This window comes from Arachis hypogaea, chromosome 14 (assembly GCF_003086295.3).
Source record: "Arachis hypogaea cultivar Tifrunner chromosome 14, arahy.Tifrunner.gnm2.J5K5, whole genome shotgun sequence".
Classification (NCBI taxonomy): domain Eukaryota; kingdom Viridiplantae; phylum Streptophyta; class Magnoliopsida; order Fabales; family Fabaceae; genus Arachis; species Arachis hypogaea.
Window position 1 is genome coordinate 77,142,417 of NC_092049.1, and position 12,922 is coordinate 77,155,338.

Here is a 12,922-nt window from a genome sequence, read left to right on the forward strand (position 1 = left end):
TTAGAAAAATAATTTAAATACATTGGTATATTATAATTTATATATAATATAAAGAAGGGTATTAATGTAATTTTACTTGGTTATGATTTTCTCTCTTCTTATTTTTTCTTTCATGAGTTTCATTCAAATAAAAGAAAAATTTTTTTTATTTTCTTTTCATCCATTTTTTCTTTATCCAAACAACATAAAAAAAATCAATTTTTTCTTTTATTTTTTTTCTTTCATTTTCTTTTTTCTTATTTTTCATCTTTTATCCCAACAAAGTGTAAAGGAGATAAATTTTAACTATTTTTTTGAATTTATTTTAATTGTCAAATATTTTCTTAGATAAATAATGCGGATCTGCAAATAAATATTGCTGGAGTGCTTTTTTTCGGTTTTAATACTCCTAATATTGAAGTCACCAAAAAAAAAATACTCATAATATTGTAGAAGAGTCTGGAAACTCAACCAGAGACCAACGGAAAAAAAACGTCAGAACTCACAAGTCACAACAAACCGACTAATCTTAGCCCCTCACCCCACTTCTTTCCGTTCGGTGTTAGTTATCATCGAAACAGTCCCAATCACACTGAACCTTGAGAGAAAATGTTGGTGGTGATAGAGCAGCAAGAGACAGAGGATCGAAACGCCAATCCCTCCAACGCGGTTGCGGGTAACGACGCTTCTGACGGTTTTGAAACGGCCAGCGACACCGACCTTGGCAGTGACAACGGAGGCGATGACGTCGGAGCTAGCAGCTATGATCAACGGCAGCAGCAACATCAACAGCAGCAGCTGAAGACAGAGCTTTCCGAGCTGGAGCCGGAGCCGGAGCCTGAGCAGAGTGTTTCTCCAAGTAATAGTTACTCTGGGGATCTCTTGATCAATGAGGAGTTGGAGAAGGTTCAGTTTCGAAATTTTAGGGTTTTGATAATTTTCCGTTTAATTGGGTATCTTCTTTTATTGTGATCATGTTCTTTGGTAGTAATTACTTTTTTTAGTTTCATTTTCTAGTGTTTTTTATTCTTTAAAATGGTTTATAATAAAAAATTTCGTTTTATTTTAATGGAATGGTTTGATGCTATTAGGTTGCATAATAATACCAGGGTTTGAGCAGTAGTGTTTTATAAACTGCACTAGAAATTGAACATGTGAAATCTTATGGTCAATTGGCTAAGCAGACTAATTGTCTTCAGACTACGATTATAAAGTCGTTGAATCAAAATATTTTTTTAACTACATGATCTGTTATCTACATAATGGTCCTGGTCTAAATTGGACCATTTGATGTGGTATTTAAAACATGCATATTCATTTTAAGGTTAAGAATACACAAAATAGTGCTGATGCCACATGCTGCAGAAAGCATTGGTTCAAGCAAATGAAGCAAAGGCAGAAGGGAACAAGCTTTTTGTGGATGGGAAGTATGAGGAAGCATTATCCCAGTATGAACTTGCTCTACAAGTTGCACCTGACATGTCTTCATTGGTTGAAATACGCTCGATATGCCATGCAAACCGTGCTGTGTGCTTTCAGAAACTGGTATGGTGTTCTTTCTTGCTGTTAATGAGAATAGCATTTGGCAGCACCTTCCGCTATCAATTATTATATCCTGTTCAAGTAAATCAGATGGACTATTTATCTCTATCTTTATTTTTTATTTTTTATTTTTTAAGAAGCTTGATAACTTATGTCTAGTGGTCTATGTGATTTGCCTACTAATTTGGAAGTGTATGATTAGGTATTTTTCTTAAGGTTATTATTTGGGCAGTTAAATTGTCATTACTTTTGAATTTAAAAGTTCTATCATACAGAAAGAGGGAATGTGTAATTCTGTAAAATAAAAAAAAAAAAAACTCTATCTGCATGCAATAAAGTAGCATTCCTTCAACTGCATAAAAAGGCGCAAGACAGAAAGGAGAAGCTTAAGCTTAATCCTCTCTTGTTACAGGGGTAAATTGGCAAATTTAATGATGTGGAGATTATAACCCAACCATAATTTCTTTGACATGTTCTAAATATAATTAAGGATTGTGTAAAGGTAATAGTGAAAACAGAAAAGGAAAATTGGATACAATTTATTGTTTCAACTATTTCTTCAACAAAATTGTTTCGACTATTTATTTAACAAAATTGTGCACTCAACCAAACAAACCCTATAGTATTTTAATTATTTATGGATGTGCATTGGTTTGGTTCGTGGTAAGACTTGCGAATTTGAGGCATTACTAATTAAATATAATCTAGTTTAGCATATACATATTTATTACTTCCATAATGTAATTAGTTTGAACAAAACATGAACCCAACTTGCTTAATTAAGAGGCCTGCTTAAAGTAAAAATATAATATGGGAGCTCACAAACTAGATACCTCATGAATCCATCCGAGGGGCCATTTTTGGCAAACTAGACCCTTTTAAGTGTGGTTCTACTCTTTCGTACCTCTTTTTTGATTTTCAAATCATATCTTTTGAAGTCATTTTAATCATAGATAAAGCTGGTATGGAATCTTGCATCATATTTGCCCTTTTATATTTGAAATTGTTTGAGTCAAGAATCTAATTTCCTTTAACTTATGCCAAACATATCCCAGGGAAAATATGACAACACAGTTAAAGAATGCACAAAAGCACTAGATCTGAATCCAGTGTACATTAAAGCTTTAGTAAGAAGAGGAGAAGCTCATGAAAAGCTTGAACATTTTGAAGAAGCCATTATTGGTAAGTTCAGATCTTATATTAGGGGTTATTATACTTTAAGCAGGAATTGAACTTTATTCTCTTTTTCACAGTAAGGGGGTAAGTGTAGTTTCTCAAACTGGAAAGGTGCCACTATTATGTGGTATTTGCCAACCTAGGGAAAGCCAGTATGAGTATCATTATGCATTCCTTATTGTTGGATCTTAATGAAGAAGTACATGTTTTGCATACTGATGCCATTCAGATTTTTTTTTCCCTTTTTGCATCATTGAGTTCATTCATACCATCATTTTTTCACTTCACTAATTTTAGTTATTTTTTTCAAATATCGACAGATATGAAAAAGATCTTAGAAATTGATCCCTCAAATGATCAAGCTAGGAAGGCCATCAGGCGACTTGAGCCGCTTGCTGCAGAAAAGCGGGAAATCATGAAGGAAGAGATGATTGGCAAGTTTCTGTTATCATCTTTATCTTGGATTTCAATTATAGTTGCTATTGTATTATGTACTTTGCGCAGAATAGTGCATGGGCATGCTTTCCTTACATTACCTTGGTCCTTCATGCATACATTTATAATTTGTTACCCAAATATGACGATCTTTTCTTTATTTCTTCTTGCTGCTGCAAAACTACCATCAATGACGGAAAAACATCCTGTCTTGGTTTCTGTGTATTTATTGGCACATTCATCTAGCTTTTTCGTCCATCCTTAAGATTTATTTGCACTCTTGTGGTTGAAATTTGCCAAGTCCATATGTTTGTTTAGTCAGATGAAACCCTTTTTGGAAGAAATTATTTTATCAAAGGAATTTATGGATGCCTTATTATGATATTTCTAAGCATAGGATACCTAGGTGATAGAAAGATATACTATTATTTTTAAGCGATGTATGCAACTTTGCGTTTTCAGAGATTGCATTTTATCTTGTAGATATAGATTTTGTTTCTTGAGAGGTTAGACTAGTATGCTCTGTGTTATTTGTGATGGGCATAGAGTTGGAATTTGTTAATTGGGATTTGGGAATCTTGTAGATTGAGGAGAAACTTTAGGATTGTCTAGTTATATAAATTATCTTTTATCTTGAATCGCAGTCTTTGGTGCTTGATTTATTTAATGCTCAAACAAAACCTTTTTGGATTCCAGGCAGAGCTGCTGGCTGCACTTGCATGTTAAGCCTATTATCTTCCTGGTTGTCTTTCATGTTAAACCTATTATCTGCTTCTTTACCTCTTGGTAGAGGCTGCAGAGTCTCATCTTCAGTTGCGAATATTTTCTATGTACTTACATTAAATAATCCTGTATGATTTGCTATTTTCATTTTACGTGCACTGAAAAACTGTTTCTTCATGCAGCAAAACTAAAAGAAATGGGAAATTCTGTCCTGGGCCGTTTTGGGATGAGTGTCGATAACTTCAAAGCAGTTAAAGATCCAAACACTGGTTCCTATTCTATCTCATTCCAGCGTTAAGTGTGGCAGAGCAAAGTCATAATAGCATTAAGCAAGAAAGATGCAGTCCATAATAATGCAGGTTTGAGGCTTCATTCTGCATGCAGGACATTAGGAAAAGTTGAATGTTCTTAAAGGAGTTTAGATCATCTAAAGTGAAAGTTTGTAAGGTGGAAAAAATGAGAGGTTAATCATTTTTGGATCATTTGAACTCATTTTCAATGGGAGTTATTGATGGAAGGGTGATTATGACTAACTTCTTACTTTCACACTTTACAAAAAGTATGTGAAATATCATCTGTAAGAGCATTTGATGATTGATTTTGATTCATCCTTAAGGGACATTGATAATGAATAAATTTGTGATAATCAATTGTGATTTTTAATCTGTATTCGGATTTCAAAACACATGAAGATTGTTACGATTTGGAAAATTGAACACATCATGTGATTCCTGTTACATCGCCCCTTTTTCACTCATCTAATAAATTTTCATCTCCTACTTTTATTTCAGTGGTGCTAAGCATTTAAGCAATGTCCGCGTTCTGGCTAGTCAAGTACTTCATGTCCTAGCTAGAAGATGATGGAACTAATTCATTGTGACATTGTTTTTTCTTAGGCACCTTGGAATTCGTGATTATTTAAGTAGTGAGGAAGTTGAACATTGCTAGAATCATGAGTAAGTGCAAACATAACCGTTCATGATGGCAATATCTAAGTGTTTTGGGTTTGTCCGCTGCTGCTTTCCGTCACAGGTTCGTTCATTGTGTTGTGTTAGTCATTACTGTTAGATGTGAGTAAGTGCAAACATAACCACTTGTTCATGATTACTGATTAACAAGTGGTTGTTTGCTTCTTTTACAACAGCCCTTAATTAATGCAGATAATATAAATTGAGTCTTTGAATTATACGTATATAGTTTATGCTGATGTCATATCATTTGATAATACCTGAGTTGCTGTCATATTGACTAAATGAAAAATGAAAATTTTCAGGGAAGAAAACAGGAGAGAGAAAGAAAATATTTGAAGGGGTCTCTCCTTATTGTTCTCGATATCCCAAAATAAAGAAAAAAGAAAAATCAAATCAAATAAAATTAACATCTGAAATATGATTCATTATTCGGAAGAATGGAATCATTTTTTTCCAGGACAGTTAATTTCCCCTAAAAAAGCCAATTCCTCAAAACCCTCACAGTTCACAACCTTGAGAACCCTCATTCTATACAAGGGAGCCTACAAATGGAGAGATAAATCAAGCTCTTGATATTTCTCTGCACAATTGGTCCTTGTCTCAAGGTTTTGAGTGTCACTCTTCAGTAATGATATTTGTTGAGATGTGTTAATGATATTTGTTGAGATGTGTCAACACTGTTGAAGCCACTGCTTCCAAGGCGGCTTTGCCAATCACCGAAACTTCTCTCATCAATACACTTAACCGGTAAGGAAACACACCATTATCTCCAGCAAATTCATGTGCGCCATTTGATCTAAATCCTTCTGAAATATGGCGGCTTGGGAAATATGCGAGATTCGTTGCATGGCCAGTGATGAACGCTGAAGGGAAAACCTTAGGAGGGGTCGACAGCGAAGAAGCAAATAGAAGATACGAGTACTCAGCAGAAGCCCTCTCAGTGTCTTTTCTTGGTTCTTCTCTCTTTTCTGTGAGCATTTTGGTGCCCCCTAAAGCTTGAGAACTGTAGAAAGTTCTTGTGCAGTATAGCCATCGAAGAACTTTTGATATTGTGGCATCGTCGTCTTCTTCTTCTGCTTGGCTTTCCTCGACTTTCACAACTGTTTCCTCAACGACTTCCATCTCTATATTCTGAGACAAAAAATGCAACTAAAGAAAAGACAGAAGAGAAAATGCAGATTATAATTTGTATATTATTGAAAAGAAGGGAACAGGAAACTGCTGTCAAGATTAAACTTGATAGTTTACCTGAGAAATGTGAAACGGGTAGCTTAATTAACTGAGACAGAAGAAAGAATAAAAGTGGGAGAAAGTGATATGAGAGTAGGAGTTTGAACTGATAAAAAAATTGAATGAAGAGTCCAGAGAATTGCTCTCAGAATTGGAAAGAGGGAGAAGAGAATGACGAAGGTGGAGAACTAAGAAATACTTCCTCTGAACTTTGTTGTCATTTTACTTGCTCTAAATTATTAAGCTTAAAATTCAGAGAAATCATTCACCAAAAAATCAAAAGCAATCTAAAATCAATATTATTAAACAATGCTTAATTAATTAAGAGAGAATAGTAGAATTGTATATTTAGGGTATAATTAATCATTTAACGATAAATATTACATAAAAAAAAATAAAAATGATATATTTGTTCGTGCTAGAAATGAGTTCATGAACTGGAGGGTAAAGACTGGAGATTCCAACTTCGGCGCGTGCAGAACCAGCTGGGTGGGCAACCTGCAAGACACTCCGATATTAAAGTCAGTAGTATATTAGATAGTAAGAAGCTTTTTCGTATGCTCACCTGTTGGTTTCTTTTCACTTTTAACTTTGTCCGGTCGGGTCGTCGTTTTTCCGGCATCTAGCGCTCTTTTGTCGCATCATTATTGTCAAGATTTGAGGGTTACAGGCTTTGATAGTGCAGCCGCTATAGTAGTCTTGTCGTTATCTCGTAATGTCAGTTATGACTTAATTGTTTTATCCGTTACGGTCCCATTTGTCTAAAACAGTGTCCCAACTCGGATTCCTGGACCTGGGCCTTTTGGTCGGGGGCATCCGAGTTCAGAAAATCGGACCTTCCTCTAGATTGGGATTTTGAAGGGTTCATTAAACGAAATTGAACAATTTCTTTTAATTTCAAGGTAGTTATGCTTTCATTGTTCTACGAATCGTCAGTCCCACTCTCAAATTTTCTCTCAGCAATAAATGCAACATTAGTTTGAAATTAAACAACCCTTTATTTTCACTTTTCCTTTCACTTGTTCATTCTCATTTTCCAAAACTTCTCCAAGAGCGGACAGTTGCTCCTTCTCAGTGAAATTCTCTCGTCTGGTCTCCCTTCTCCGTCGCCTTCTTTGCTGCCATCACTTCTTCCACCAGCGCTCATAACACCTTCGTTCAAGGTTAGTGGGATTTTTTTTTCTCTTTCTATTCCTACGTGTTTGCTTTGCAGTTTTTTTCCCTTGTAAACTTTTGCACATTATCCATGTTTGTTGGTGCTGCTTGAAGTTTCCCTCACATTGTCCCTTCGTTTATTTCTTTTGATTATGCTCAATGTAGCTAGGGCACCACTGTTTTGAGTTTTCTCTCAAATAATCGATGATTTTTGCTTGCCCCCATTTTCCAGAATTTTGTGTTTTCAAGGCTTGTTTTGTATCTTACTTAAGTGACCCATAGATTTTGTAGCTCTAGAACCTTTTGCTCTTTGGTAACATAGTGGTGGTGACGTAGTGGTGGCGCCCTTGCAGGTGATGGCTAGGAAAAAGGTTATCGCGACTCGAGAGTGTGGTGTCTAACGACCCAATTTTCAATATGGCATGCTCATATCGAAATATCGAGTGTTACCAACTTGAAACTACACTAACACTATTATTAATAATATCTAGCCTGTAATCGGGTTAACGGAACTCTATTTTTATGAAGAACGTTCCTTAAAGAAAAATTCGCAAACAAGAAGAAATACGAGATTACGCAAACTAAGAAGATAAACAGATACATACAGAAATAAGATAATATACTATAATATATATACATATACAACACCCAAAAGATGAAAAGTTATTTACTTCCTCATAATTATGTACATATATACAACTCAAAACATCTTCGGGGTCTGGCCCATATAGGAAGCCCTTAATCTGACGCTCAGACTAGCCTAGTCTTATAACCTGATCTCTCGAAAAATAAAAGTGAAAGTCTAAGACAAAAGAAATGCTAAACCAGAGAGCTGCCCAAAAGAAGGTGCTGATGTCGCTACCTAATCACTATCAAAAGTCACGTTCACGATCTCTATATCAATCTTAGGATCCTCATCGTTCTCAGAAGTCAGATCCACAATCTCTATCTCGTCGGCGTCCTCGTCGTTAGAAATAATGATGACCTCAGGTGTATTCTAGGGGCTACCATCACTGCTACCTCCTACTGAAGCTGTACCACTAGGAAAAATCTGCTCAATAGCTGAAGGCTGACCAGACACAGTGACTGAAGTCCCAATAGGCTCTATGGTGAAAGAGTCAGAGGAGTGAGTAGATAGAGACTCCATCTACATATCTGAACCTAGTGGAGAAAACTCAGGGATTGGGTCATCGATGACAGGGCCAGGCTCAGGCACCGCCTGACCATCCTGCTATGTTGGAACAGGCCCTCCATGCATGAAATCAAAAGGATGGTAGACAGAATCGGAATGTAACTAAGATAGCGGAAAGGCATATGGTGCATCAGGATCAAAGAAGGGTGAAGCTAACAAGTGGTGAAAGGGATGATCTCTAACTATGTATATACGAACTTGAGGCTCCAAGGCCACCACATAGAAGCTGTGAAAGATAGGATCCTTGTACACATAAGACTGCTCGAGCTCATAGAAAATGACACCCAGCTCCATCTGAAGGGGGAGGAAGATAGGGGGTAAGAACTGGAGAGTTCTTAGTAGGGTTGGGGTGAAACAAGTTATGTTGTTCTTTATAAATTGACCATGTGTCCCAGATCAATCAGACCACATCAAAGGAACATAGGAAAAACAACAATCAAGAGCAAACAATACATAACATACAACCATAAGAACACATTTAAAACACACATAAGAAATATGCACAAACAAGTATGATGCATGTCTAGCCCTAGTGCAGGTAATGAGCTCATCCGTCGGTTTTCGACCCGCGCCTGACATTACATCCTTACGGATGTCATCTCTCGTTGTCATCACTTTGGGGTATAGTGTCCGGTACACTCTTGGGTTAGAGCGCCTGCACGATCTTGGGCTATAGCACCCGTACTGCTCTTCGGCAATCCGCCGGATAAATCGATGACAAGAAGAGACATTGGTGTTGCCTTTCTAAACCTCAATCATCTCATCACATAATCAAATACTATTCAAGATATAATAATTTTTTATCCATAAGACCACAGTTTCTCCAAAATAATAAACTAAAACAGAGCGGGTCATGAGATTTAACTTTTAGAATTGTTTCTTCAACTATTTCAGAGTTATTCTTAAATTCTAGAAATACTTTTAAAAATATGTATAAATATGCCCACGGGAATAAAATACACAAATATACTTAAACTTTAAAAAAATGGCATATTGTGCAAGTTATTGTAGTTAAATTGACGTATTTAAAATTATTCTAAATAACTCTGAACTTTTATAAAAGAGACACAATCTTCACTAGTTACTTTAAAAATTATTCCAAATATTTTATAAACTTTAAACACCCAAAAGTTCATTAAAAATAAGTAAATTGGGCACGGTTCTTCCGTTTTCAAAATAAAATATTTTTCATTTAATTAAAATCATATTTTTTCCAAAACCATCTTCCGTTTTAAACGCTTTGTTGCAACTCATTATTTTTCTTCAAAAACCAAAATCAATTGATTTCAATAAAATTCATATATTCATAAATAAATAATTTTATTCATTAAATCTTTCTCAAAAGCCAAGCCTCTTCTCCTTTTTACTTGAAATCGCCATTCAAAATACTCATTTAGTTATAATTAATTCCACATCAGAATTCGACCATCAGAACTCAATTGCATACTATTACACAACTCAGATTTTAGCCAATTATTCAATAACAATATCTCAGTGCCTTATTTCTCAACACAACAACAAATCCAACAGCAATTCAACTAAATTTTCAACAGCCAACGATCACAGATTTGAGCAACAGACATCAACAGACAACAATTCAACCAGATATATTATTTAATTTATAATTTTAATAGATTAAAGAGTCAAACCCCATCTTTGTGAAGCATAGAACACACACATAAGATACCAGAAAAGGTTTTTGATTGATCAAAAGGAGCAAAAACATAAAAAACTCAGAGGTTCGCTTCCTCCTTTGGTTCGGCCAAACTGGTTCCTGATAGGAGCAGCTCCACTTCACGATTCTATCGAACAAAACACACGTCACCACGTAAAGGAGGAAGATACAGTCACTTCTATCGGATCAAAATTTTTGTGGGGGTCATGGATCTCAAGAAATCGAGCTCAAAAAGTTGAAAAATCAACAAAAATTCTCCATGCATGTCACGGCTGTTCTTGAGGGAGGGAGAGAGAATTTGTGCCTTTTATATGGTATCACTAATTAAGGGGACGGATGCATGCGTCACGACACGTGGCGCATTAAGTGCTGCGTGTCGCGATTTTAAGCCGCTGAGTCAGCGAGGTTAATTTTTAAAAATCTTGGAAGGTAATTAAGGTAATTGGGCATGGTAAAAACTCAAATATTTATCTCAAATGGTGGTACTTAATTAAAATAACTATTAGATAAATTACTGATGTAAATGACATTAGTAAAGCCGAGCTTTTTCAATCTTCCGGGTCCAATATCAAGTGACCGTCCTTCGTTAAATAAATTAAATAACAACATATAATAATATTACATTATTACTCATTTTATTTTAAAGATCGCAGAAAGAAAAACTTATCATAGAAGTTATGCGAATAAAACGTAAAACTCGCATACGCGACTCTAACACGAAAACTAGGATGTTACATGGTGGTGTTGCGAGTTTGCCAAGGTTCCAAGCTACCTGGTGCACGAAATTGTGATCATCAACAATGGCGCCAAAGGACTTGGAGCTCTCAAACGTGAATCACACTTTGTCACAATTCTGCACAACTAACCAGCAAGTGCACTGGGTCGTCCAAGTAATACCTTACGTGAGTAAGGGTCGATCCCACGGAGACTATCGGCTTGAAGCAAGCTATGGTCACCTTGTAAATCTCAGTCAGGCGAATTCAGATGGTGATGGAGAATTGATAATTAAAAGATGAATAAAACATAAAATAAGATAAAGATAGAGATACTTATGTAGTTCATTGGTAGGAATTTCAGATAAGCGTATGAAGATGCTTTGTTCCTCCTGAACCTCTGCTTTCCCATTGCCTTCTTTAGTTCATTCATACTCCTTTCCATGGCAAGCTTTATGTTGGGTATCACCGTTGTCAATGGCTACTTCCTGTCCTCTCAGCTGGGTTGGCGTTGTACGCCAACTCCTTACTTGTTCCTGGCATTTGAACGCCAGAATTGAGCTTCCATTGGGCGTTTGACGCCAACTCCTTGCTTGTTTCTGGCGTTTGAACGCCAAAGTTATTCCTCTCTGGGCTCTTACTGTCCTCAGAGGGATTTTGTATAGCAGTTTGTTCATTTTTTGGCTTCCTGCTGCCTTGAAGTGAGGTATTTAATATTTTTCCACTTCTTAATTGAACTTCTTGGCACTCTTCTGTTATTTGTTTTGATAACTGTTGTTCTGTTTGCTTCAACTGTACCTCCATATTTATATTAGCCATTCTTGTGTCTTGTAATATCTCCTTGAATTCGGTCAGCTGTTTTGTTAGAAAGTCTAATTGCTGATTGAATTCAGTAATTTGTTCTGCAGGACTGAGTTCAGCAGTTATTGTTTTAGCCTCTTCTTTCATGGAAGATTCATTATTTAGGTACAGATGCTAATTTCTGGCAACTGTATCAATGAGCTCTTGAGCTTCTTCAATTGTCTTTCTCATATGTATAGATCCACCAGCTGAGTGGTCTAGAGAAATCTGAGCTTTCTCTGTAAGCCCATAATAGAAGATGTCTAACTGCACCCATTCTGAAAATATTTCAGAGGGGCATTTTCTTAGCATCTCTCTGTATCTCTCCCAGGCATCATAAAGAGATTCATTATCTCCTTGTTTAAAGTCTTGGATGTCCAGCCTTAGCTGTGTCATCCGTTTTGGAGGGAAGTATTGATTCAGGAATTTTTCTGACAGCTGTTTCCATGTCCTTATGCTAGCTTTAGGTTGGTTATTTAACCACCTCTTAGCTTGATCTTTTACAGCAAATGGAAACAATAATAATCTGTAGATCTGATCTACTTTCTTATCATGTACTGTGTCAGCAATTTGTAAAAATTGTGCCAGAAACTCTGTAGGTTCTTCCTGTGGAAGATCGGAATACTGGCAACTTTGCTGCACAATGATAATGAGCTGAGGATTCAACTCAAAGCTACTGACTCTGATGGAGGGTATACAGATACTACTCCCATATGAAGAAGTAGTGAGGTTAGCATATGACCCTAGAGTCTTTGTGGACTGTTCATTTCCACTTAGGTCCATGATGGAGAAAAGGAAATTGATATGAATAGCAAATAGAATATATTTTTTTTTTTATAATTTTGAAAAGGGAATTGATATGAATAGCAAATAGAATATATTTCTATATTTTTAGAAAATAAAATAAAATAAATAAAAAATGGATTATAATTTTGAAAATTTGAAGAAAAAGAAATAAAAGAAAATTAAAAACTAAATTAATTAATTAAAAAGATTTGAAAAGGATGTGGGTGAGGATTTTCGAAAAAAAATAAAGAGAAAGAAATTGGTTAGGAAGTTTTGAAAAAGATATGTCTTAAAATAAAAGATACTTGTAAGAAAATAAAAATAAAAATAAAATAAATAAAAAAAAGAAAAGATATGAAAAAGATTTGATTTTAAGATTTGAGATTAGAAAAGATAAAATAAGCTAGGTAAGAGAAGATAAGGAATTTAAATTAAAAAGTTTTGAAATTTGAATTTTGAAATTTTAAAACTAAGATAAGATAAAATAAAAAATTTTAAAATAAAA

At 35.4% G+C, this 12,922-nt stretch overlaps 1 protein-coding gene across 5 annotated transcripts; it reads left to right on the top strand.

Moving 5' to 3' along the window:
• The first annotated feature begins 352 nt into the window (after positions 1 to 352).
• On the top strand, positions 353 to 6,317 carry LOC112742317 (uncharacterized). Of its 5 annotated transcripts, none has more exons than XR_003813513.2 (7): positions 353 to 885; positions 1,345 to 1,524; positions 2,577 to 2,703; positions 3,018 to 3,131; positions 4,038 to 4,214; positions 4,647 to 4,887; positions 5,129 to 6,317. XR_003813513.2 is itself a non-coding variant. In XM_025791554.3 (5 exons), the coding sequence occupies exons 1-5, from the start codon at positions 589 to 591 to the stop codon at positions 4,151 to 4,153; spliced, it is 834 nt and encodes a 277-aa protein (XP_025647339.1). In that variant the 5' UTR covers positions 353 to 588; the 3' UTR covers positions 4,154 to 4,520. The 5 variants fall into 5 exon arrangements, 1 of the variants encoding a protein (XP_025647339.1); XR_003813515.2 differs by having other exon boundaries at positions 4,752 to 4,887; XR_003171888.3 differs by lacking the exon at positions 5,129 to 6,317 and having other exon boundaries at positions 4,647 to 5,041.
• The last annotated feature ends 6,605 nt before the right edge of the window (positions 6,318 to 12,922 follow it).